The sequence below is a fragment of the Diadema antillarum genome, unplaced genomic scaffold, assembly GCF_040938485.1.
Source record: "Diadema antillarum isolate AM-2024a unplaced genomic scaffold, OU_Dant_1.0 scf00000192, whole genome shotgun sequence".
NCBI lineage: Eukaryota > Metazoa > Echinodermata > Echinoidea > Diadematoida > Diadematidae > Diadema > Diadema antillarum.
Window position 1 is genome coordinate 4,060,139 of NW_027271081.1, and position 25,523 is coordinate 4,085,661.

At 38.9% G+C, this 25,523-nt stretch overlaps 2 protein-coding genes across 2 annotated transcripts; one reads left to right on the forward strand and one right to left on the reverse strand.

The window, feature by feature from the left end:
- Positions 1–297: 297 nt before the first annotated feature.
- Positions 298–14,552, reverse strand: LOC139723492 (ATP-dependent RNA helicase DDX19A-like). The gene is made up of 11 exons (XM_071634732.1): positions 14,544–14,552; positions 13,404–13,560; positions 12,194–12,338; positions 10,961–11,053; positions 9,557–9,656; positions 8,403–8,517; positions 6,756–6,933; positions 4,841–5,078; positions 4,099–4,261; positions 2,679–2,870; positions 298–975 (listed from the first exon to the last, which is right to left on the reverse strand). Exons 1-11 carry the CDS (start codon positions 14,550–14,552, stop codon positions 917–919), a joined length of 1,449 nt encoding a protein of 482 aa, XP_071490833.1. The 3' UTR covers positions 298–916.
- A 3,320-nt stretch (positions 14,553–17,872) lies between these two features.
- On the forward strand, positions 17,873–24,652 carry LOC139723493 (small ribosomal subunit protein mS22-like). The gene is made up of 7 exons (XM_071634733.1): positions 17,873–18,016; positions 19,083–19,247; positions 20,027–20,170; positions 20,732–20,815; positions 21,729–21,874; positions 23,390–23,498; positions 24,542–24,652. Exons 1-7 carry the CDS (start codon positions 17,873–17,875, stop codon positions 24,650–24,652), a joined length of 903 nt encoding a protein of 300 aa, XP_071490834.1.
- Positions 24,653–25,523: the final 871 nt, after the last annotated feature.

Below are 25,523 nucleotides of genomic sequence, written 5' to 3' on the forward strand. Positions count from 1 at the left end.
ATTCTTCTGGTTTTTTTTTTCATTGCCAGTCATTGTTATGCCTTCCATTGCTACCTGAATTTCCAGAAAATGCACAAGGCTGCACTTCACCAGCTAATTAACACATGAAGATATCTGTAAAGTGACTGGGTCTGGTATCATCTATCTTTGACAAAAATATGGAGAATATGTGCAAAATGGCATTCCTGCAAAATGAGCTGCCTGTACACATATGTCAACAAGTCAACTTTTTAGCATGTACCCACATCCAAATGTGGGTACTACATTTTGTATTTGATTGATTTTTATAACCAGCGGGTAATTTTTCAGCTGTATGACCACTGTCGAAAAGGTCTATGACCATAACAGCTGCCTCCACATCAAGAGCCAACATATAACCACTGAATTCCTACACATTGTGTAAAATCTGTACCTATTTCCATGAATAATCAACTGCTACACAGATTTGATGGCAGCTGTATAAACTTTACTCAGCCGCTGCAAATCTCTCTTTATACTTTGGATTGCGTAAAATTTGACAGGAGCTAGTTTGCTCTCGCAAGTGTTGCATAAATGTCAAAAATATTTTCACAGAGTCTTCCCACAAATTGGCAGCAACAACTGCAAAGACACCTTTTGTTTGCTGTAAAAAAGTCTATTCTCTTAAACAAGGCATGAGCTCTGAAACCTGACTGGGTTTCACTTGACTTTGGGCTTTTCTTGCACTCAAACACGCCTGCATTTTGTTCATAAATAGCAGCTTCTCTCATCAAAAATCTACAGATAAAAGGTTCCTTTAGGCGCCGCAGCTGCCTTCCCTACGAAATTTTGACATGTTCCCAGCAAACAATAAGGAAAACAACACAAAAACATGTTTCCCATCATTTTGGTTATTTCTTCTTTCTTGCACCTACGCCACAACGGAAAAGAGTAGACCTCAGACTATCCTCTCTATTTCATCCACATCATCCGTACTAAGCCTCTCAATCTTCCGTCCTGTGGAGGTGAGAAAAGAAAGAAAGAAAGACGATATTATCAAAATATAATATCCTTAGGAGTAGAATGAAACCCAGATGTACAAGTGATTTGAGGTACTGAAGCAATGTCACAACACATCACAAAGTTTGAGGAAAATCTGACGCTCCGTTGACAGTGATGAGTTTCTAAAATTTCAGTGCCGCCATTGCCGGATGACAAGATTAGTAAAATACAATATTTTGTGATGATATCATGCACAGCAACAATTTATTCCCCTATCATAATGACAGAGTATTTGAATCTGCCCCCGCCCTCTATGTTTTGCACTATAATTCTGTAATGCGAGAAGGCCTCATTGTGAGGTTTCTTGACTTTCTTTGTGATAATCTCGCACAACTTTTGAGACCAAATTTGCAATGTCCGCACATACTTTTTCGAAGCCACACTCATTTTTGTAATGGCATGTCACCCCAAAACAGGCACAATTTTGTGATTTTGTGTACATTTTCTATGAAAGACGGTGGTCTGTTATGAAGGTCATTAAAACCTGATTATTTTTACAATTATTAGTGGAAAAATGAGCAAAGAAAATGTGATTCCATTGGGATTCGAACCCAAGAATTCCGGATTGCTAGCTCGGTGCTCTACCGACTGAGCTATAGAAAGCCCTAGTTCAGTGTTCGTCCCAGAAACCCTAAATTCTCAATGCTCGGATGGTCAGAAGCTATAGCAGTGTGTTTCGTGTGTGACACACACGCACACACTTACACCTGGCATAAACCCGAAGGGTAATTCAGCTTGGGGATAAATGCGAGCGATCACCGAAGTGATGCAGCTTTTTGAGTATGTAACAAACGCAAACAGAAGAAAACAGACCTGAAATGAATATGCATTATAAGTGGAAAAATGAGCAAAGAAAATGGGATTCCATTGGGATTCGAACCCGAGACCTCCGGATTGCTACCCCGGTGCTCTACCGACTGAGCTATAGAAAGCCCTAGTTCAGTGTTCGTCCCAGAAACCCTAAATTCTCAATGCTTGGATGGTCAGAAGCTATTCAAACAATTAATCACTTTCAATGATTGACTTTATGCTAATTATGGTAGAAATGTGGTCAGTGACAATATCCAATGAAAAAAGGAAAAACAAAGAAATACATATGAAATTCCGAAAACAATAAAATACGTAAGAATTGAAATGACTTTTGGAAGTTGTTATGATGTACCATCGTTGAATATGCTAAAACTGATACACAAACCAAAATGGAGACTCTCAATGCTTTTAATTAGGCTAAAATATGATCTTTGGCTAAATTTGCAGAACTAATTAACTAAAATTAGAAATTGATTGTTTGAAAAAATCTTATGACATAATTTTGTAGATTACGACATTGGTGTCCGGCATGCTAAATGTCATGACGATCACACCACTGATTGCCGAGATCCCGGTTTTAGCATAGCTAAAAAAAGCCTGGCCTGATTAGGGTTAAGGCATTCAGCTTTTCTTTACAGCCTAATATAAACCATAGTTGGTATAGCGAAAAAGAGAAGAGCGCTAACTTGCCACTAAACCCAGAGTTTGACGAGTTCTTATTTAGACAATATAACGTAAACAAATCAAGACAAAAGCAAAAGTTAAACAAAACAGAACAATGGCAAGTACCACATAACTCTCACAATCAGTACTATGGCTAACATTAATACTCTTGACAAAGTCCTTACCAAAGTGCTCCTGGATCTTCTCCATGACAGCCATAGTCCTGGCCCCATCCACAAAGTTGATCGCCAGGCCCGACTTGCCGAATCGGCCTGTCCGTCCGATTCTGTGCAAGTAGGTCTCACAGTCTGCTCGTCCATCCATATCCACCGGGAGGTCAAAGTTCACCACTACTGTCACCTGCTCGATGTCAATTCCTTTATCAGGCATTGCAGAATGGAACAAAAACAAATGGATGACTATCAGACTTAAGCGAAAGTTGACTGCATCAGGGACGTGTACCTTAAATACAGGTAGTGAAACAGAAACATTCAAAAACAAAACAAAAATACAAACAGAAAAGGGAGAACTGATGAAAAGAACTGAAAGTTAAGTTTTGAAATACCAGTCTCTTAGTGGTTTCAACCCCTTTTATGAATCGGATGATGAAGATGAAACCCCCCAAAACTGTTTCCATACACCCTTGGGCAGCTGGCTTTACTTTTAAGAGAGTCCAATCTATGATGATGCACTGATTCATATTGACAAGGCAAACTTGTCCAGCAAAGCAAATGCTAAGCCAGATGGTTACGTGGCACTTTTCTTCACTGATATGTCACACGTCCTAGTAAGTGATGACTTCAATACTGTTGTGAACAAGAAGGTCATTGACACCAATGTCTTTGCAAGACATTTACATCTTTCTGGTTTTCAACTGATGATACACGAACATGAATCAAAGAGAAAAAGAAACACAACTATTGCCATGATCATCTCCAACAGAAATGTAAGTAGACTGAAAAGGTGCAAGACTTACATTGTAGGATCTAAAGGGCTGGGCTATTGACATTTGTTTTGCCCCAGCTAAATAAGAAAAAAAAATGAATAGCAAGAGGCTTTCATAAGTAGTCATGAGCCTCATTTCATATAGTGGTTTGTATCAACTGTAAAATACAGTGATTGTAGGTACCACAGCAGTAAGACACCAAACAATCTGTGATGAGTATTCAAGTTGTCACCAAAGTAAGTGCACAGACTGTAATTTTCAACATTTACACACATTTTGTTTTTTGAAGTTTTTTTTTTCTTTCTTTCTTTCTTTTTTCTTTTTGTTGAATGGATAAACATTACCACACCACATGCAAAGAAGTAATTTGAAAGGAAAGAAATACAAGAAATATAGAACAAAGGGCTTGACACTCAGTGACGATTTCATCGATACACTGTAAAATAAGAAACATTAGCTCATGAAACTTTCGCAAATTGGAATTGATGGCCTTTTACGGGGCATGAAACTTTCGCAAATTGCCACTGGCATTCAATGCATTGGGTAGGCAAGAACGTTCATGTGCATTTTACCTTTCGCAAATCTTAAATCCATGCAAAAGTTTCATGGATGCAAAAATTTTTGGTTTTAGAGTGTAATTTTTTTGACCATACTCTCACCTCTCGCCATGACATTTGTGGTGATTAGAATCTTCTCCTTGCCGTCTCTAAACCTTGTGAGGACAGCCACCCGCTGGTCCACTGTCAGGTCGCCTGAAAGCAGCGCCACGGCGTGTCCCTCTCGTGTCATCCTCTCCGCTAGCCAACTCGCTGTCCTCTTGGTCTGAAAAAAGAATAACAACATGGGTATCAAAACAAGACATTCATCGTCATCTTCATCATCATCATCATCACCATCGTTACTATCACCATCATCACCATCATCATCACCATCACCATCACCATCACCATCACCATCACCATCACCATCACCATCACCATCACCATCACCATCATCCTCACCATCATTATCATCACCATCTTCATTATCATCACCATCTTCATTATCATCACCATCATCATCATCACCATTGACATCATCATCATCATCATAATCATCATCATCAATATCTTGTGTGTCGGTTTTGTTGTTGTACACACAAAAGTCATTGGACGCTGCAATTTTCAGTGATATTGGTCACACAAATGTGCTATACACCACTGTATCTTGTCAGGGGCACCCCTGATTTTCAAAAACAGAGGCTCAAAATTTGCACATGATGTGAAAGAAAAAACTCACATCTTTTCAGCAAAAAAAAAAAAAATCTGAAAAAAAAAGAAACATTTTAAAAGTACATGTATCACTTAAAATGACGAGGCGGGTGGGGGTTTGTAAATCTTCAACACTCTAAAAAGTGCTCACCTGGCAAAATATCATAGCCTGGCCGATGGTGATGGCGCCGTAGATGTTGGAAAGGGACTCAGCCTTCTCCTCCTTGTTGGCACAGAGGACGTAGTACTGCTTGATGTTGGACAGGCTCTCCTCTTCGCGACGCAGGCGGATGACGATGGGGTCGGGCACCACCGTCTCAGCAAACTTCATCACGCTGTTGTCGTATGTTGCCGAGAACAACATCATTTGGCACGTGGTTGGAAGTTTTCTGCAAAGATTAAAAAAAAAACACATATACAGTCAACCTCACCTAAGTCAAATTGAAAAGGATCAATAACAAATCTTTGGAATTGTTGGGGCGTGCATTTTGAATTAAACAATAGAATTAATAGGGCATTCCAGACGATTTTCAAAATTTCACATTATGCAGTGCACAAATCGACAACTCCATGAATAGATTTGTGGAATTTATTGTGGTTCTTGAGCAGAGAAACAATGCTTTGAAAAACGTTGAACAAATTACACTGAACAAGGATGATGACATAGAAGGCTAACATATTTCAGAAAATGTAGCACTGAAATTCAATTACAATACCGCTTGCTTGCGAGTTCACCTGTGTATAATCTATGCATGCCTTCATCTTTTGTTCTGCTTCCTTGAGCCCCAACTCATGCATTCTTATGGTGACTCTGCCATGTCATCATCCTTAGCCATGTTCAGACGTATTTCTAGTCGGAGTAAAATTTTATGGCATGGTAATTAATATTCACATTAATGCATATCCTACCACGACCCTTGTGTCCACACGACGGTCGTGGGAAGAAACTCCGACCAATTTATGAGCGAGGGTCGGTGTAACTTCCGGAAGTGGTAGCGCCGCGCACGTCGACCATGCGATTGTTTTTTACCAGTGCCATTTGTCTTCTCCATTCTTGTTGATGGAAATTTCTGCATGAGCCCTATATAAAAAACTTCGTCGTGATCGACTAGGTTAAAATTGCATGTGTACTCACAAAATGTCAACATTGCGATTTGACCCAGGAAGTTTTACCTAGGTCGTAAGGTATGTAAGTTCATAGATACTCCGAGGGCTTGTCCGCACAGGCAATTTACTCTGACCGGCTAGTCGTGGTAGCGAGATACTCCTAAGAAAACTCAGGAGTATCTCGTTCAGAGGAAGAGGTCGTGGTAAGTTCCTCCGATCGGAGGAAGTTACCACGACCTTGTTCAGACGGGCACTACTCCGACCTACAGTGTATCCTCCGAAGTTACTCCGACCAAGCTTCCTCCGACCCTTCTTCCGAAGTTACTCCGACCAAAACTGCCTCCGTCTGAACACAGCTCTTGTTCCTTGCAATTTGTTCTAAATTTTGAAAATATTCTTATTCTTCATCACAATTATGATAAATTATGAAACTCTGTCCTCAGTATAACTAATTTATTGTTATTCAAATGTAAAAATCTGGAAACCATCCGGAGATCTCCTCAACACATTCATATCCATCTGGGGTAAAATTTTTCATTCATGTGTGCCGCCAGCCAGGTCAACACACAAGCAACTTGCAAGATTAAATGTAAAGGTAGGTATCCTCAGTCAAATGCCCTCTCACTGGTAACTGTGAGAAAAGTAAACTGAGGTGCCATCATATAAAAGTGATAGAAACTCAAGCTACCAGTGAGAAGCCAGCCATAGCAACAGGGCCATTTGAAATCCTTCCAAAATTCATAACTTGTGCCTTCGAATGGCCAAATATTGTGATTTATAGTTTAGTAGCTATAGCTTCAGTGAAATTAGAAGGCACTTGATCTCATACATGATGATGTTGACTTCAAAGGTGACAATTGTGAATTTAAAACAGTGATGAGGACGATGACGACGACGACAACGACGACGATGATGATGATAGTAACAGGGTAGTCGCCCTAGGAACTGACAGTACTCACTTCTGGATGCGGATGGATTGGTCCTGGTGCCCCTGCGTTGCGATCATGACGTCAGCCTCGTCGAGGACGAACACCTTAATCCGAGATAGGTCTATACTCCTGAACTTGATGCACCAGTCCAGCATTGTTCCTGGTGTACCGATGACAATCTGTTGCGTAACCTTCTCCCCCCGACCCACTGCAATTTGAGAACAAAACAGTTCCCTTTTTAAGCAACGCTGCACACTGGCACTGGTGCAACGGTCCCTGACCAGTAAAGATCACTGTCAGACCAGCAACACTTTCAGGAACAGACCAGTAAAAATGAAAAAAAAAACAAACAAACTGGGAAACTACTGATCCAACAGACAGGTCGGACCACTAGAAGAAAAAAAAATGGATTAGTGTGCAGCCTTGCTTAAAGATTTCATTCATGATTAAAATTCATGGATCTAATCGCAGCTTTACTAATACTTTAGTTTGACCGGATGAATAACAGCATTGTACTGTACGAGCTGAAATTTTCCCGTAGAGATATTTTCGCAAATTGCTACATGGAGGACATTTTCGCGTGTTGTTAATTTCGCGGTTGCGAGGGTCTAACTGAACTTAGCTATTCGCGCGTTGTTATTTTCGCATGTTGTCATTTTCGCGGTTCAAAGGCGATTCGCGAAATTCGCGAAAATAAAACCACCGCGAAAATTTCAGCTCATACAGTATGTCAATGTCCCCTGTCTTACACATGTGAATAAAATGCGGCATATTTGGGGGTAACCAATTTTCCAGAAAATCCACTGAAATCAAATACTCAAGGCACTCTAACTGCAATCACAATCACAGGACTGAAAGAAAAGTATGATTATTCAAGCATCGTACACTCAAAAACTATGTTTATACGTCGTCATAAATTGCTTGTAAACATAACACGGAAAATTGATGGGTCAAGTCTAAAGTTGGCACTAACCTGTTGAGGACAAGTCCCGAGTATACTCGGGCAGGTGTCTATGGGAAATGCGTGTTGTAGCAAAATCAACCCGTCCTCAACGGGTTAATCAAGGACAGAATGTGTTGATAGAGCATGCTCAATTTAAGCTTAATCTGATAATTTCTTCATTGTCGTTGCTCCAGTGGTTTACATCCCACGTTTTGTCTCATTCATTGCACAGCTAGCACAATTTGGTAAAGATTAAAACACTTGAATAGACCCTGTACTTCAGAGCCTCTTATCTCTGTTCACACTTTTCCAGAGTGTGTGATTTCTTACCAATAAATAGGAGAGTCCATTGGTATTGAGTTATACATAATTTGAAAGCTTAGAGGCTGCTCTTTCCGAATCTGCCCTTAACTAAAAAATGTCTGGCAACTTTTTGTTAGTTTTGTGATGCAGGGTCACTAATTATATGACATATCATTTCATAATTTGGGATTACATTTCATTGACCCTTATAAACATGACTGATGAAATTCTTTCTATCTCAAATCTCCTAATCGTCACATTTTTAAAACCAATTTTTTATCCCTACTGAGTGATGATTTTTGTTCAAATGCAGGCAAAGCATGAAATCAACATGTTCTGAACAACAAAAAAATTCATTGTTTTGCCTAAATGTTTTCCAGCTGTACTCACTCCACAACTCTTTCCCCCAGATAGCTGCTCACATAACTTACCTCTTTGGCCCCTCACAGCATATCTGATATGTACTCCGTGTAAATGCTTCCCCATTTCTTCCACAACCTTGCCAATTTGAAGAGCTAATTCGTATGTTGGTGCTAAGCAGAGTGCCTATTGGAAAAAGAAGGAGATAATAAGAGAAAAATCAATATGAAATGCTGTAGATGATACTGTACACTGTATATTCTGAGTCATTACATTTTTTGGCAATTTTACATGTCAAATAATATCCGCAAAATTGAAGATGTGTAAAAATATTGCTTCGAGTAACACATACGCGCTGCACATTGTCGCCAAGGGGGGAAATCACTAACATTTCTCCTGTAAAGGGAATAACATGTATATTAAATTGCTCACTTCTCTACTGTGGTTTTCAATCACGAACTTCACCACTTGCAAAACTGTCCATACCTATCCCTATTCATGAAATCATACTCGTCAAATACATGGCATCTACGGTATACAGCAAACCTTGCAGACCACTACAAGGAAATTGAAGAACAATTTTACACTCTGTGTTCATGCTGTCTTCAACCATTTGTGTGCTTGGAGTGCCACTTGCCATTAAAAAAACACCCCCCCCCCCCAAAAAAAAAAAAGCAAAAACAAAACAAAACAAAACAAAACAAAACAAAACAAAACAAAGCAAAAACAAAAACAAAAACAAAAAACATGGCATTGTACACTGTTCAAAATCCCTGGCACGGAAGGGGTTAATCCTTTGTGTGCTCTGAGCATCAAATGGTACAAACGACTCTATAGCATTGTACAAATCAGAAGGATACGTGACCTACAATCGCCACTGACTTCATCAGGAAATTTCAGGTCAAAACACACAATTCATATGATCTAGCAATTCATATCATTTTTTTCCCATGGAAATTGAATACCTGGTTGTTGTATTTTTACAAAGTGCATTTTCATATTGACATGCGACATTACAGAAAATCATCAAGATTGCGATTTCTATTATGATATTTCAGTTCTGTAGAGGGGACATTGCATCCCATTCACCAGTAAGACAAGTAACATTGTAATTAATTTGTCAATTTGATTTGCGCTTTATGACAACTTGTATGCTGCGGGCCAACTGCTGATGTACAGCTTTTACCTAAGCCTTTGGTGATGATCTGAACAAGTCCAGTCTTACCTGAGGGTACTGGTCATTGTCCACTCTGCTCAACATGGTCAGGACAAATGCCGCTGTTTTTCCCGTCCCGCTCTGCGACTGTGCAATCATGTTCTTTGGCCTGAGGACCAAGACAGGATGAAAACTTACTACACTCTGGAGAAAGAGCGCAACTTTGGGTGGCTTGCTAGATTTTGAACATATCTCATTGGCGCCAAAGTCTTACTACCCTGTACTTCTGAATGCATGATGCAATGTACATGCAAACAGCATTGTTTTCTGAATGTTCGACAAATGTTTTTAAGATTATAAGGTTCATACATGTTGTATCTTGCATCATTTGCTACAAGTATGATGTAGAACAGTACATACCAGGAACAGCATAACAGGTCTACAACTATTCCTTTTCTATTGTTTTTTTATGCTGTATATCTCTATAAGTAAAATCACAATGTTTGATGTGCATCTGAATAGACAAAATGAAAAAAAAAAGTATCCATAAAATATAAGACATGGGCTCCAAAGGTGCAACCCAATGCTTACCAGGCGGTGTATGTGAACTTAAAGGGACTGTACAGTACTGGTTGAGGTGGGGATTCATGTTTTGAACATTCCTAAGTGAGATAATGAGAAATCTCTTACAAAACATGAAGGAGCATGTAATTTTAAGAAGGATTCAACGTTTATTTGATGAAAATCGGTTTTAAAATGGCCGAGATATCCAAAAGAGTGATAATAATGAAAGACTACAGGCCACGCCTTTTATTATGATCTCTTTGTTTCACCTTGTTTTTTGGATATCTCAGCCATTCTCAAACCGAGTTTCATCAAATAAACTTTTGATACCCCTTAGAATTGCATGCTCTTTGACATTTCATAGAGTGGTTTCTGAATATCTCGCAAAACATTAATAGCTAAATCCTCACCTCGACCAGAACTGTACACACCATTTTAATAAGTTCATGAGAGTGACACAGTGAACTTTAAGGAAAGAAATACCCAAATGCCTTCATTTCTTGTGTCTGGTGTGTGTTCTGATTGGTAATCTGTGAGTCTCAAGTAAATAACACAAATGAACAAGTTTTACAACTCAAATGCACCTCATTAATCTGGCAAGAAGGAGCATGCTGGTCAACAGTTACTCAACTTTATTCAACAAGCATTGAATTATGTTTTTTCATCCTTTTTAAATAGTTTTAACTTTGCTCAAATTCGCCCAGCCAACAGAAGCTGGTGGATAATATCCTATGAGCCAAAAATCATTGAGAATAGAAAGGAGGGAATGGGTGTCATACGCCTCTTTAAAAAAAAAAAAAAAAAAAAAAAAAAAACCCACTCTGACATGATGTCAAAAGGGAACAAGGATAAGGATTTGAGGAGGCTTCAAAGTTTGATATAGTCTATTGCACATGCACGGAGACTTACGGCTCTGCCATGAGCAGTGGTAAGGCTGTTTCCTGGATCTTTGAAGGGGCGTTGAAACCCATATCATAAACTCCTTTCAGCAGGGCATCCTTCCTGTGTGATCAAAAGGAGGAAAGCAAGAATTCGTCACAAGTTCTTGACAATCAATACAGAACCCCTTCCCCCCCCCCCCCAACAAAAAACCACCACCAACAAAAAAACAAAAAAACAAACAAACAGCTAACACCCATGAGTGCAAACACAGCAGAATCTTGTAGCATGTTCCTCCATAAATCTTGGAGCTCTATCATAATCCATCCACACACAAAAGAAAGAAAGAAAGAAATAAAGAAAGAAAGAAAGCAATGACAGCTACTGCTACACATAGTTTGCATTTGAATTACAGTATGCCTGTGTATCATAAAAATGTATAATCTCCAATGTGCTACAGCATTTTTTCTTTTGTTGAAAATTCTTCATCATATCAACACACAATGTACCATGCAAGGTCTCAACTGTAACCTTTAATCAAGCAGGAGACATGAGGCACAGACACAATATAATCTAGGTTTTTTGTATTGACACGGAGGTATGATATCAAAGTATCTGTGGTCAAATATTGAGGAAAAGCAATTTGCATGATGACTGTCCATACCGCTGAAATTTCCATGCTTTATAGTCAAGAATGGTGAACAAAAGAGCATGCACCACTTTTAATACATGTATCGCAAATGAAGTGTATTACACCACAGAAAAATCTAACACAAATATTGAATGTCACAAGCTGTAAATTCACCTAATCCTAAATCATGTTTACATGAATACAATGTTCAGTATGCAATATCAGAGAAGTGACTTTAATAGAGTGAAGAATATTATTCTTCATGTGTTAGACACCAGATATGAATTCAAAGGTCCTAATAAAACCTAACTTCCTGATACCATACAGAGAGCAACACATTGCACTCTTTCAGGTAGCCAATGAGAGAACAGTATGACAATAATTTTGTAATGCATACTGGAAATAATTTCATAACATTCTACTATCCATCCACCCTGTTTTCAGCAAAGTACACCCAGTCTAGTGGCAACATGTTTCAGGCTAAATTTTACCCAGCAACTAGCCACTTCGGCCCAAAATCAGTGAAAAGGCATCATATTTTTTACATGATGATAATGCACATACATACAGTACATTAGAGAAGTATGCATACAATGCAAGTAGGCATACAAGGTAATAGCTGAGGTTCTTACAGGCGAAGCTGGTCAAAGGACTTGACGGAGTGGAGGGGGGAGTTTGGATCCTTCTGTTGTACCTCAAGCTGTGAGCTTGTTGTGTCATGGATGAGGCGAGAGTGGAGAGCCTTGTTGAGAAGAGATGCCTCTGCTGCTTCTTTTGCTGTGGGAATGATATCACAACGATAACAATCGTAAAATAATGATAAAATTAAACTAGAAAAGCACTGTGACAGCACAGAGCTCTGCCAAGCAGCTCATTTCCAATCATGTTGCAGTTTCCACCCCACATCGTATACTCTTACATTCACATCATCTGCATTTTTAGATTCCTTGACCATCAGGCCTACTACAGCACAATGGCTCTGATGACTGCAAAAGCAATTATGTCATCTAGCATTCATGATAGACTCTGACATGGACAAAGAATCCTTCAAATTATTCCCCCCCCCCAAAAAAAAAAAAAGAAAGAAGAAAAAAAAAAAGATGCACCTAAAAATAGATCTTGATAACTACCACAATTCAAAAACTCTGTTCCTTGTGTCATCATCAACTGCTCGTGACAAATTCATCCAAATCTTTTTATAACTTTTTGAGTTATTTTGCACACAGACAGATAAACAAACAAACTCCATAATACCAGCAAAAGCTTCTCTAAAGCCTACTTGGTGGAGGTAACAATAATGATCTAAGAAAAAGAATGATGGTATTATAGTTTTGATAAATACAGCTGGGATTTACAGGTAGGAGTTAGTTGCTGTTTACAGTGAGCTCATTTAGTTTCCAGCAAAGTTAATGTAACACCATGTCCTTTTAGTGTGAGGACACCACTTCCAGAAATATTGTTTGCTCAGTTTCTACCAAACCATGCCTGCAATGATTGTGTGATGAAAAAGTTGTGCTTCTATGGGCAAATAGTACACTGCAGATTATAAAACTGCAGAAAAACTCATGTTCAGAATGATCAACCATCACCTGTTCAGATTACATTTCAGTTGATTATTCCACTTGCAAATGCGATACATGTCTTGCAAATTTATAACTGTGTATAGATAACAGATTTTCCTTTTCTTTCAGGTTTGTTGTTGCTGTTGTTTTCATTTTTAAGGTGTGTGTCATTCAAATGTGAATATTTACCCCCGGTTTCATGTTTTGCTGTAAAATCAGTCCTTATTCAATGCTGTGTTTGGTTTCAATTTTTCTGTTCATAGCAGATTGCCAATCTCACCCTTATCCTCCTGAGCTTCGGCGGCAGAAGATGAGGAAGCGGACGCTGAAGAGGAAGCCCCACCGACAGCACCAGCAGCAGCAGCAGTCGCACCCTGGGCAGAAGGGGCAGCACCAGCACCACTCACAGAAGGTCCACTTATGCCAATCTCCTTGATCTAAACAGAAAAACAGATATCAGTATAGATTACATTGTACTACATTGTACATGTAAATACACAATTTTTTTCTTTGAAATAACCTTTACTAGTTTGTGAAATAATAAGACACTGAGCAGATATCATCCAGACATTAAAGATCATTAATGATCTAAATAATTTGCATAGCCTAGATTTCTTTTGTTTAACATACCCATTCCAGGATGAGCGAGAGTTCATATACTTGAGCTTAGAAAACTTCACACAAACCCTGAACTACAACAAAGGGATTTTACAGTAAACCTCGGCCGTGTCTGGCACAGTCTACTACTAGAAGCCACCAACAGTAACAGTGTAAACTCCTTCAAATAAAATCTACAGTGTAGAGGGCATGGAAACACTATGTACACACTATGTCACTAGATTTACAGTTGTACAGCAGGCTAGGCAGTAGAAGCAGAAGAAATAGAAGAAGAAGAAGAAGAAGAAGAAGAAGAAGAAGAAGAAGAAGAAGAAGAAGAAGAAGAAGAAGAAGAAGGAGAAGAAGAAGATACACACAGCAAGTAGTAAATCTCTCCAAAACTGTAGATCTAACGTTACCTTGGGCTTCACTTCAAGTAACACTTGTCAAGACAACTAGTAAAATTTTACCCTATTCAATTGCTTAATATGTATACTGAGTTACACCTTTGCCTTTAGCAAATTTATACATCAGAAACAGGCCAGCTTTAAAAAAATATATTCAGAACAGGGTCCAGCAGAAGGCTGGAGTATTTACTAGTATTTGAAGGGTTTGACCAACAAGTATGTCTAAGGCGAAAAACTTCTCATTTATGATAATGACATTTGCTGGGTCAGTTGTTCGCTTCTTAGACAGACACCACATTGATACATACGCCATTGCGACGGTTTCCACCGTTCTGGCGGAAACGCAACTTCGCATAAACCAATCTGGAAAAAAATATATACCGGTACAGGATTAATCAGTTAACATTTTGACTCACCTCTTCCATTGTTTCCTCCTGTTTTCTGGCTGTTTCCTCCACTTCTTTGCAGTGCTCCATCGCCGCCCTTCGTTTGAAAAATGACCGCACGAATGTCTATGGCAAGCCAAATGCATGCTCCATACAATCACTATATCGGTACACTTACGTGCAGTAAACTTAAGTGTACCGATACAGTATAGTGATTGTACGGAGCATGCATTTGGCTTGCCATAGACGTTCATGCCGTCATTTTTCAAACGAAGGCGGTGATGAATTGGGGAGCACTGCAAAGAAGTGGAGGAAACAACCAGAAAAAAAGGAGGAAACAGTGGAAGAGGCGAGTCAAAATGTTTACTGATTAATCCTGTATATATTTTTTTCCAGATTGGTTTGAAAACCAAGCTGGAAAAAAATAATAATTAACCATTTCTATGTTGGGGGGGGGGGGGGGGGAACTGGGTCGAAGTTGCGTTCAACCAAAATGGTTGAAACCGTCGCAATGGCGTGTGTATCTCACAATGGTGTCTGTCTACAAAGCGAACAACTGACCAGGCAAATGTCATTATTATAAATGAGAAGTTTTTCGCCTTAGACATAGATTTCTACTTGTCGGTCAATTAAAGGGTGAGCTCTGAGCTGGTGTCATGTCATAGTAACTCCTAACGTTACTCATTTGTACATTGTAATTTCAGCATTCGATGATTCTAATCCCCGCATCCTGGAATAACCGGAGTGCCGTAATGTCCATAAAAGTTGCCTAGATAACTCTAACAGTTAATGTTAAAAGTTTACACCCACTCAAGGTACGGGCAGGCGTAGACAGAAAGATCCATCTCACATCTGTCTGGAGGACTCTTTTATATTTTGCTGGATCCGTGAAGCCAGACGTAGTCTCCGCGGAACATTCCCCGACGGACAGATACAGACCGATCTTTCGGTCAAGGGCAGGCGTTACAACGTGAGCTGAGATGAGCACTGATGATGGGAGTCAAACGACAACGCAAACGTAGGCCCTACGCACTCGAGCTGATGATTCGTACTCGTAGAGCTGAGAGCTGGTGGAGGCGAGGTGCGGTGAACTGTGTGTTCTTCACTTTGCACACATCTTGAATCCTCAGTTCTGAGACGGATCTATTGAAAGTGCACAATGGACTTACCTGGGTTTTGGAAATTTCAATCAATCTCACAGTGAGGAAAACATTATACTTGCCTTCTTTTCCTGCTCATTGATCGCTTCATCCCAATTAACGTTCGACATTTTGCCACTATTTTGTTGACGAGATTGTTCTTGAATACAGTCTGAACGTATGAACCTGGCCACCGCTGCAGTCACACACACGTACTACACACACACACACACTTGTACTGTACTGTACCACACCGCCACCACTTGTGTACTATGAGTACATATACTCCTGCATGAGAGTCGACCACGGAGTCGACTAGCAAAATTCGGTGAAAGTGGGATAAGAAAAAGTATAAGAAGGATGAAAAATATGCATAAACGAAGACAAAAGTTAAAAATATTAAAGAAATATAAAAAATAAATTTTAATTTTATTAGATGTTAGCATAAGTTAACAACCTTACACCATTTGATGTGAATGCCTTTCAAATCTTTATCGCTGTATTTTTCAGGTCAACAATTGGCAACCCAGAACAACATGGCGACCTGCATGGGCTCCACAATGTTGCGAAATCGAGCACTTCAAATCTTGACAAACTACGCCAAATGTAGCCGAGCATGCAATATTTCGCGTGAGAGAAGGCTGTTGTATACATCACAAGAGGCCAAAGGTATTTTATGATGCGATGAATGTGATGGAGATAATACAGCTGTCATTTTTCTGGTAGCTACGTGTGCCGTGATTCGCACTAACGTTACAAATGTTGTAATGTACTGGAACTGGTTTTCATAAAGTTAGTCCCACATACCGTATACAGCGTTAGTTCGTCAGCTGTCATAGTTCGCAAACGCAATCACAATTATGAACGCACACTAGCAGTAGCAGTGTAGCACTTCCATACAATATAGTATGGTAACTCTACACATCGACCACCCTTTTTGAAACCTATCACTAACGTTAGATCGCCTAGTTTTTGGCGCACAGAACGCTAATAGTACGCACTGGAGCTGCATGCTGCACGGGCGCGCAGAGCTCAGAGAGCACATAAAAATGTAAAATTTTATTGGCTTTGACTGTTGATGAGGATGTGTGGTTAAAATTACTGTGGTGAAAACGAAAATTCACTGCTCATTAATGCCTATAATGGTTTAAATCTAGGACAAAATTTTGAATGAATATTTTAACCGAATCGTAATTTAAATTTAATGTCAGTGCATTAGCTTCTCACAACATGGTGCTCGATACAATTCGGTTTGTGTGCATTAAGCCATTGTACCAATTGACAATACAAAAATAGCGGTCGATCTTAAAAAGGAGCGGCGCAGGGAGCTGAAAAGAGGGCACTGAAGTTCGACGGCGATATTTTTGCATTGAAACTTCGAATTGAAAAGGGAACAAAAGCATTTGATAGTGCTGGATTTTCTCAATCACATAGTTTTAAAGTGAATTTCAGTGTTAAATATTCTTATCAGACATATAAAAATCAGGCGGTCAATGAGTAGCTAGTGCTACTGACTGGTTATGGTTGGGTGTCTGACACATCGACCACCTAATGCTTCTCTGTCAATAGAAATGTGAAAAATGGCATTATCGCGAAATACATTGTAGGTCCCCACTCCATTCATCTCCGGGCCGCGGTCATTCATTTCGTCATCGCCGGGGACTTCTTTCAACCTCCATAGACTTTACACATAGTGGAGACGCACACGCAGAACGAGAGGGGACCGATGGCGATATCGCGATTTGGCCGAAAAATCTCACAATTTGCATGAAATTTTTCTCACATGTTCAGAAAATACTCCGGATTCACAAGCGCGCGCTGAAAATACGATCTGATTTATGTTGAGACTGTATGTACACTTGTAGACACTCTCAGTAGAAAAGAAGTCAATTTCTACACTTTAGATTGTCCAGACCTAGAAGACTGTCACTAAAATCAGATATACATATGTACAATATTGTACATGTACGTATATCAATATTTGTCATGCGTGATGTTTGCTTTTTTAGGATATTGTTTGGAACCCGGAATAAAAAGAGAGAAAACTGACCTTGAATATGTCCAAAAATATGTAGATTATTTAAAGGGAGGGTGTTTTTGGCCACTTTAGCATTTTTATGATTTTGGTAAAAATTAAATAACAGAACCAAAGTGATGAATACACAAATAAAGTTTAAATAAAGTTTTAGTTTGTTCACATTGTGTATTTCTGTTTGGGACATGGCAGCTAAATTCAGTGATCCGGAGATCCATACTCTCCTCAAGAGAATCACCGGACTGAACATCGAGAAGGTCTTCAGACCAGCCAAGCAGAGTCTGGAGCCACCCACCTACAAACTGGTCAGCAGTAAGAAACTGCAAGAAGTGAGTTCAGTATACAAATGACGCACAGGTCTGAGTGCGTCAGTCGGAATTGTGTGCATAAGGTAACTATGGAATGCTTAACCCACGAGGCAAAGCCGAGTTGGTTTAGGCTAAATTCTATAGTTACCGCATGCACACTATATTCCGACAGACGCACGAAAAGACATGTGCGTCATCTGATTTATAGAATGGGTAATTTTCTCGTCAAAAACCCATTTTTCTATCGTGTTACCCGATGACAAAATTACTGGATGCATTTCCTTTTGGCTTGCCGTAAAGGGCATGCATACCCGTGCTTACCGTTTTTACTGGATGCATGGCCAGCCATGCATCAGTTTTTACTGGATGCATGGCCAAGCTGAGTGCGCGAACGCTTGCTTTAGTGCTCGAACCTTTGTTACAAGTACGCGTACTCTTGCTAAGTGCGCGATAACATGTTTACCACTGTGACTTAGCGTGCGGCCAGTAAAAATGAACACATAGCTCTCGACCTATCAGATCGCAGGATTCTCGCTACCCATTCTATAATTGAAAACCACAGACTTTACTCCTTTTTTTTGTCTTCATTTGCAGGAAAACATTCTTTTAGATGAAGTGCAAATGATCAAGTAACAAGAAGAGCTCGGTGACAATGGCCGTGTAGTCAGTCAAATCTTGTTTGTACAAGTGTATGATAGTTACGAAAAAAAAAATGAATGAAACTGAACATTGGTTGTGTGAATGAAAACAGAAAATGAGGGTACATTATGTTATGGGGATATTTAAGAGAGGTTCAATATCACTCTATCTTTACTGAAAATATACAGTACATGTATTTCCCAGTTTTTGGGGTTTTTTTTTTGTTTGTTTGTATGTTGTTTTTTTTTTTTAAAGGAATATTATGTAATTGCATGTCTTTGCAATCGTCCTGAATCAACACCTATTTTAGGTCCTTGTGTACAATCAGGTAGTGTGACTTTTTATTGGTTTTGTCATGCACGGTCACATGTGGACATATACCGTGTATGTATCATAAGCTCTAAAACCAGTGCCAATACATGTGAATAACACTTTATTCCTCAACCAGCTCCAAGAAGACGCAAGAAAGGAGGCGGAGAGGAGACTGAGCATGCCTCCGGTGTTGGAAGAGAGGGAACCCATCGATGAGGTGCTAGCGGAGGATGAGGGACTGGCGGGGCTGGACACCGCCAATGTGGTCTTCACCGACATCACCTATGGTCTCAGTGAGCGAGTAAGTCAGATCGGGTAGCATCCACACACTTGACCAACAAATACATGTTCAATCACCTTTGTTCTCTTAGGGTAACACAAGTTAAACTTTGCAGCATTCATCTAAAAAGTATCAGCAGTCTATGGCTATTTCTACTGACCAATCCTGAGTCTATGGATATTTCAGCTCACCAATCAGGAGGCAGTATTGGGCCGATTTCTGTGAGAAATAATCTGTCCAATTACAGCCGACTCTCGTTATAACAAAGTCCTCAGGACTGGCAGTTTGTTTGTTTGTTTTTTTGCTTTCTTTTAAAGCCCAATAAATAGAGTGTATAAAGATGTCTAGCTGGTAATTTTCGGCCCTGAATTTTGTGCTGTGTTTGTATCTGAAATTACATTATAACTGTGTTCATTATAATGGAAGTGCACTGTACATCTTTGGCAGACTTAGATTCCAGGATGCACTTTCTCTTCATGATTTCATGATTGATGACTTTTCAAAGAGACATTTTTTTTTGTTAGGAACATAATTTTTTGTTTGTGATAGCCGAAACTGTCCTATATAGCAAACTAACATCATCATCTGTCAAAAAGTGCTTGCTGAAAAACCAGGGAAAAATAGAATGTCCTTTCTTTCCAGTGGTACCTCTCTGCAACCAGTTTAACACCATTTAGCATACATGTAGCAGCTTAGGTGCAGTAAAGAAAACTGTTACAATTTCATTGGGTGGTATTGTGGTAATTTTCATCTTTTTTATTTTTATTCCCCTTTCCCTTCCCCTCTTGTGTACCGAGAAGAAGCGATTCGTAGTCATCAGAGAACCGAGTGGCAGGCTGCGTAAGGCTCGATGGGATGAACGAGACAGAATTATGCAGGTCTACTTCCCACGTGAGAGGAGAGAGGTTGAAGCGCCACCAATGTTTGCGGATGAACAGCTTCCAGTAAGTTACTTGTGACCCTGTGCCAAGCTCTTGTCCTTGATTCAAAACTAGAAACTAAACTAAGTATAAAGAAAATTATGAGAACCATGATGGTTAAAATTATGATTTTTTTTTGATTTTTTTTTTTTTTGGGGGGGGGGTAGTTTTTCCCAAGTATTGCATAACAATTCTTTTATTGTCACTGTAATTGGATATATGTCTATTGAGTGTGGGCATTTTGATTTTTTTTTTTCTCATTGTGAAACAAGTACAAGTATATCTGTTTGTAACAGGGTGAATGTTGTGTTTTATGTGTTGAAGTCTTTTGATAGAGTTAAATGCTCTTATTTTTAAGTGATGTTTTTTGTTCAATAATATTTAGGTTTCTCAGACAGCAGCTGTTGAAACCAGAACAAGCTGGTATTCTCTGAAGTGTGTCAGACAGCTGGTGTAGCGCTTCAGCACTGTCTAGGAGCACATATATATTGCGGTATATAATCTTATTAAAAGGCTGGGGTCTATCAAAAATGTTTGTTTTCTGCTATATTTTACTAATGCCTGTTGCTGTCCCTTCATCACCAGGCTATCTGTGCCAAAGAGCGTCATGAATTCTTACTGGATGCTGCGTGTGTGCAGTTTGAGCCTGATGCTGAAGATTTCATCAGAGTGAGTATAATTCAGTCAATTGATGGCTACAAGTATTCAAATGGTGACACAGATACACAGACACTCAGACACAGACACAGACACACACAGACACACACAGACACACACACGCACAAACACACACACACATATACACACACACACAAACACATTAAATTAAGTGTAGACACAGAAGGCTTTTGAATGCTTCTAGAAATGTGTGAGTGATCTCTGACCTCATGTACCTTATCTATGTACCACAACTCTTTTGAAATAAAGATAATTGTACCAAGAAAAGACCCTCTAAAACCAAGGTCAGTTGTTATGAATCCAACATAGAACTTTGTCACTGATCCCTCCTGTAAGAAGTGGATGAAATTGATATTTCAAAGCAAATGAACAGGGGGAGTAATACCGACTTTATCAAATGTTTGAAAACAACTCGTCAGGATTTCAGTAAGTTACAAATTTCGACTTTTGTGCATTTACTAACTGTATCTAGTAACTCTTTGACAATCTCAGCTCAGCCAGTTTTGCATATTTTGCTCAAACGCACAACCTCACACAATTTGATTGATAAGTCGCAACGTGGCACAGCTCATTTTAAACATCATAGCCATAGCTTTGCCATGACATTTCCATCATGGCAAAGCTTGCAAATTTATCTCTACAAATTTGCTATTCTGCATTTCGAGCATAAGTACCTCTATGAACAGTTACATAATTCTGAAAAAAAAAAATGAAAACCAAGGATGATTTCCCAGAGTGCTGAGTTACAAAATAATGTGGCACATAGGGTTTTTTTCACCATGGCAGATACAGAGTTAATCAGGAAAATATTTAGTGGACCAACATCCCTGTTCCCCATGCTCACCTTGTATAGGAACATATTCTTTTTTCCTCCATCGGATCCTACCTCCTTTGGCATATCAAGGTTCATCGCAAGGCCTATGAGAACCTGGATGAGATGGGCAATTATGACGTCCTCCGATCAACGAGGCACTTTGGCGGTATGGCCTACTTCTTCGCCAGACAGAAGAGGATAGACGGCCTACTCACAGACATGGTCCAGAGAGACTTGTAAGTAGATGATGCCTGAGAGCCTCAGTCTGCTTCTTTTTTTTTTTCATTTGTTAAAGAATATTTGTTTATTTTTGACATCCGTTGATAAAGGTTTCACTTTTGCACTCTACAAAATGTGTGCGATTATTTCAACCTCCCTTTAATACCATGCAAAAATTCCTCCTTCCTTCTTCGTCTTGTCTTTCAATTTCATGTTATCTCTCTAGTTGCTTTTTTCTCCCACATATGTTGTCTTCTACATCTTTTGTTTTCTTCCCTTATTTCTTTGTCTCTATATGACTTTTCTTTCATTTTTGTGTAACTTATGCTTTTACATGCTGATACTCAAAGTGACCACACTTTTATATCCATCATGCTCTGTTTCATGTTCTTTTTCCTATCTCATTTCTTTGTGTTTTCCTTCCTTTTGTTTGCTTCAGTGTTTTGAATTTCGTTTCTTTCTCTTTCACCTCATATTTCATGTTTCTACTCATTTTGCATAAGTTCTTGCACTATTGTCGTGCACTGCCTTTTTTCTCTTGTTTTCTTCTATTTCCTTCTCTTCTTCTATCCATGCTTTCTTCTGTGCCATATTTTTTCTCTTCCCTCCTGCCTCATCCTTCTTCACTCCTTCCTCATCATTATCTTCTGATAGTACCTCTCTTTAGAAATGGCATCTTGATAAAGTGTAGAGATACGCAATTATGTTGAAGACCCAAAACCTATATCAACAGAACTGATCAGATGGCCAGTGGGAAACATTTTATGTATTTATCTGTATTTGGTGTACCAATGGACCAACAATCAGTCTGTTGTGTAACTGTGCCCAGATAATTTGGTGTCCAACATTGAAGGACAACTCCACCTTCATGTACACAAGGATTGAGCGAATGCAGCAATATCAGTAGAACTCATCAGTGAAAGTTTGAGGAAAATTGGACTATCCATTCAAAAGTTACAAGGTTTTGAAGTTTCAGTGTGACCACTGTATAGACGAGAAGACTACTACAGCTTGTGATGTCATTTTCGTAGAACGATTTATGAAAGAAATTATAATGAAAATTCAACATAGTTTCACTTTTCTCACATGATAATAGAGCACTTGACGTGCCTCTTTGAGAAGGAAGGGCGAATAATATTATCCTTAACATATTATGTCAGTAGCAAGTGAGGGGAATGTGTACTTCTTTTTTTTTCAAAAAATGACATTTTGTGGAATTCTCTTTATATTTTCCTTTATCGTTCTACGCATGTGACATCATACACTGCAGTAGTCTTCTCATCCAGCAGTGACTGTGGAGAAACTTTAAAAATTCATAACTTTTCAACAGATTATCCAATTTTCCACAAACTTTCCATGATGTGTTCTACACTACATTGTACTATTATTGCTGCAGTCACTCAATCCTGAATATGTATATAAAGGTGGACTTGTCCTTTAAGATATGATCCTTCATTGCTAACAACAACACAAAAGCAAAAGAGAAATGTTACCAATCTGAAGTGTGTGTGATCACTTCTCTGTCACCCCAGAATCCAAGATGCAGCAGATTTAGTCAGAGTATATTGCCTCATTCACCCAGCTAGCCCGGTTGCCATGGAAGCAGAAAGTCTCAGCCTAGAAGGAGTGGCTCTGATCAAGGTATGTGATTGGCCGAAACAAGCAAGTACATATTCCTGGTATATTGTACACCTGTTGTCACTGTGGTAGCATCTTGCGTGTGTTCACTTTGCACCTCTGAATTTTACTGTACATCGTGTACGGGAGAAAGCCAGGGCTAGAGGAAACAGGTGTGATGATAATGATAACATAATGGGATATTAACAAGTGAATTTGATTTAATTTGCAAAGAATGAGAAATATACATAATAAAAAATACAAAAATTACCACTCTTCAGTTAGAAACATATAAGTTAGAAGTAATGACTTTGATCTTGTATGAATTGTGTATTGTCAATTTTAGGACCTGTAATGAAGTCTGTGATTGCTAAGCTTTTGATGGCTCTACATCTGTAATAAATAATGGTATATAACTAAGATAGGATGTAAACAAAATATAAGTTGTTATTCTGCCTAATGCAATACTCAGAATAGATTACAAACCTAAGATAGAAAGATATAAAGATACAATAACTGTATGGCTTCTTTGACTTCTTGTTTTTGAAAAAATTAAAAATGTGTTTTCTGTTTTTGCCCAAGATTATATACCAGTAAGTGTCCACCACACCTGTTCACATTCATTTACTTCAGACTGAATTTCAGTGGATTGATGATGATGATGATGATGATTATTAGTATTATCATTATTATTGTTATTATTATTATTATTATTATTATTATTATTATTATTATTATTATTATTATTATTATTATTATTATTATTATTATTATTTTATTATTATTATTATTATTATCATTTTTATTATTATTGTTGTTATTATTATTGTTATCACTATCATTATTGTTATTATTAAAGACTGAAAGATCTAATCTTTCCTTATCAAATTTCCGAATCAAAGACAATTTTCACCCTTTCTTTCTCATTTGTATTTGTTATAAAAGACAGAGTCTTCCCTTATCTTCTCTTTGTAATAAAGCTCAAGTATTACTGGTGCAAATATTGTAGAAAAGGGTATTTAAGATTTTGGATGAGATTCTCCTGTATCCATTCTTGCATTTGGCAGGCATACATCAGATTGGATTCGCATCATTCAGGCAAGCTGGAACTAGCCCTGCAGTCGTGGGAGAATGCAGGAGAGTCAGATGGTGCACAGACCAGGACAGCTGTGGAGTGAATTCAGAAGATACGAGACTTTGAACCTGTTCCCACTCAGCAATTGAGAAGCCCGCTGTCTGGACATAACGTAGTGGACTTGGACTTGTGTATTGATCTCTGGCATTGGTCAAGTGGTCAGCCAACAACAGGAAGAACAAGGGCATTGTCTCCGACCAACAGAAACATCTGTGCTAGATTGTGATTTAACAAAACAGCTGATATTTTCAAATCAAGGAAAAAGATGGTGGACACGTATCATATCTCCACTAGCTTGAAATACTATCATTATCAGCTATAAAGGACGGTGGAGATTATGTCCTGATGCTTGTTGACCATGCCAGCGAAGTATTTGTTCATCTTATACACTAATTACATTCAAGACATGTATAAACTTTCTATTTATGAATATATGTGTGCTTTGCAGGTTTCTTGAGAAAATGTCCTGTCCCATTCATCTTTCGGGCTTGTTTTTCCGATCAATGAAAAACAAAATGACAAAGATACCGCTTGATTGCCATTTATTTTTCCTTCATAGACTTTAAGGGTCCAGTTGTACATGATGTGACCGGTAAATGAAATGGAGAGACCACTTGACTTGTCATGTTATGTGGTTCCAATTCATTCGTCACCATGGCCAGCCTATATGGATTTGTCCCGTCGTGGTCTAGTGGACTGTGCTCTCAACTCAAAGGGCAGAGATCAAGGATTCAAGCCCCATCAAGGCATGCATGGGAATGAAATCATATTGCACTGTGTTTGTCTGAAGTTATGACGTTCTACTCATGACATGTACTGTACATCTGTTACGGGTACCAGGTTGCAGGTTGTTACAACTTGAGATAGAAAAATGAATGCCCGGTTGAAGTGTTGCCCAGCCAGCCACTGGAAAG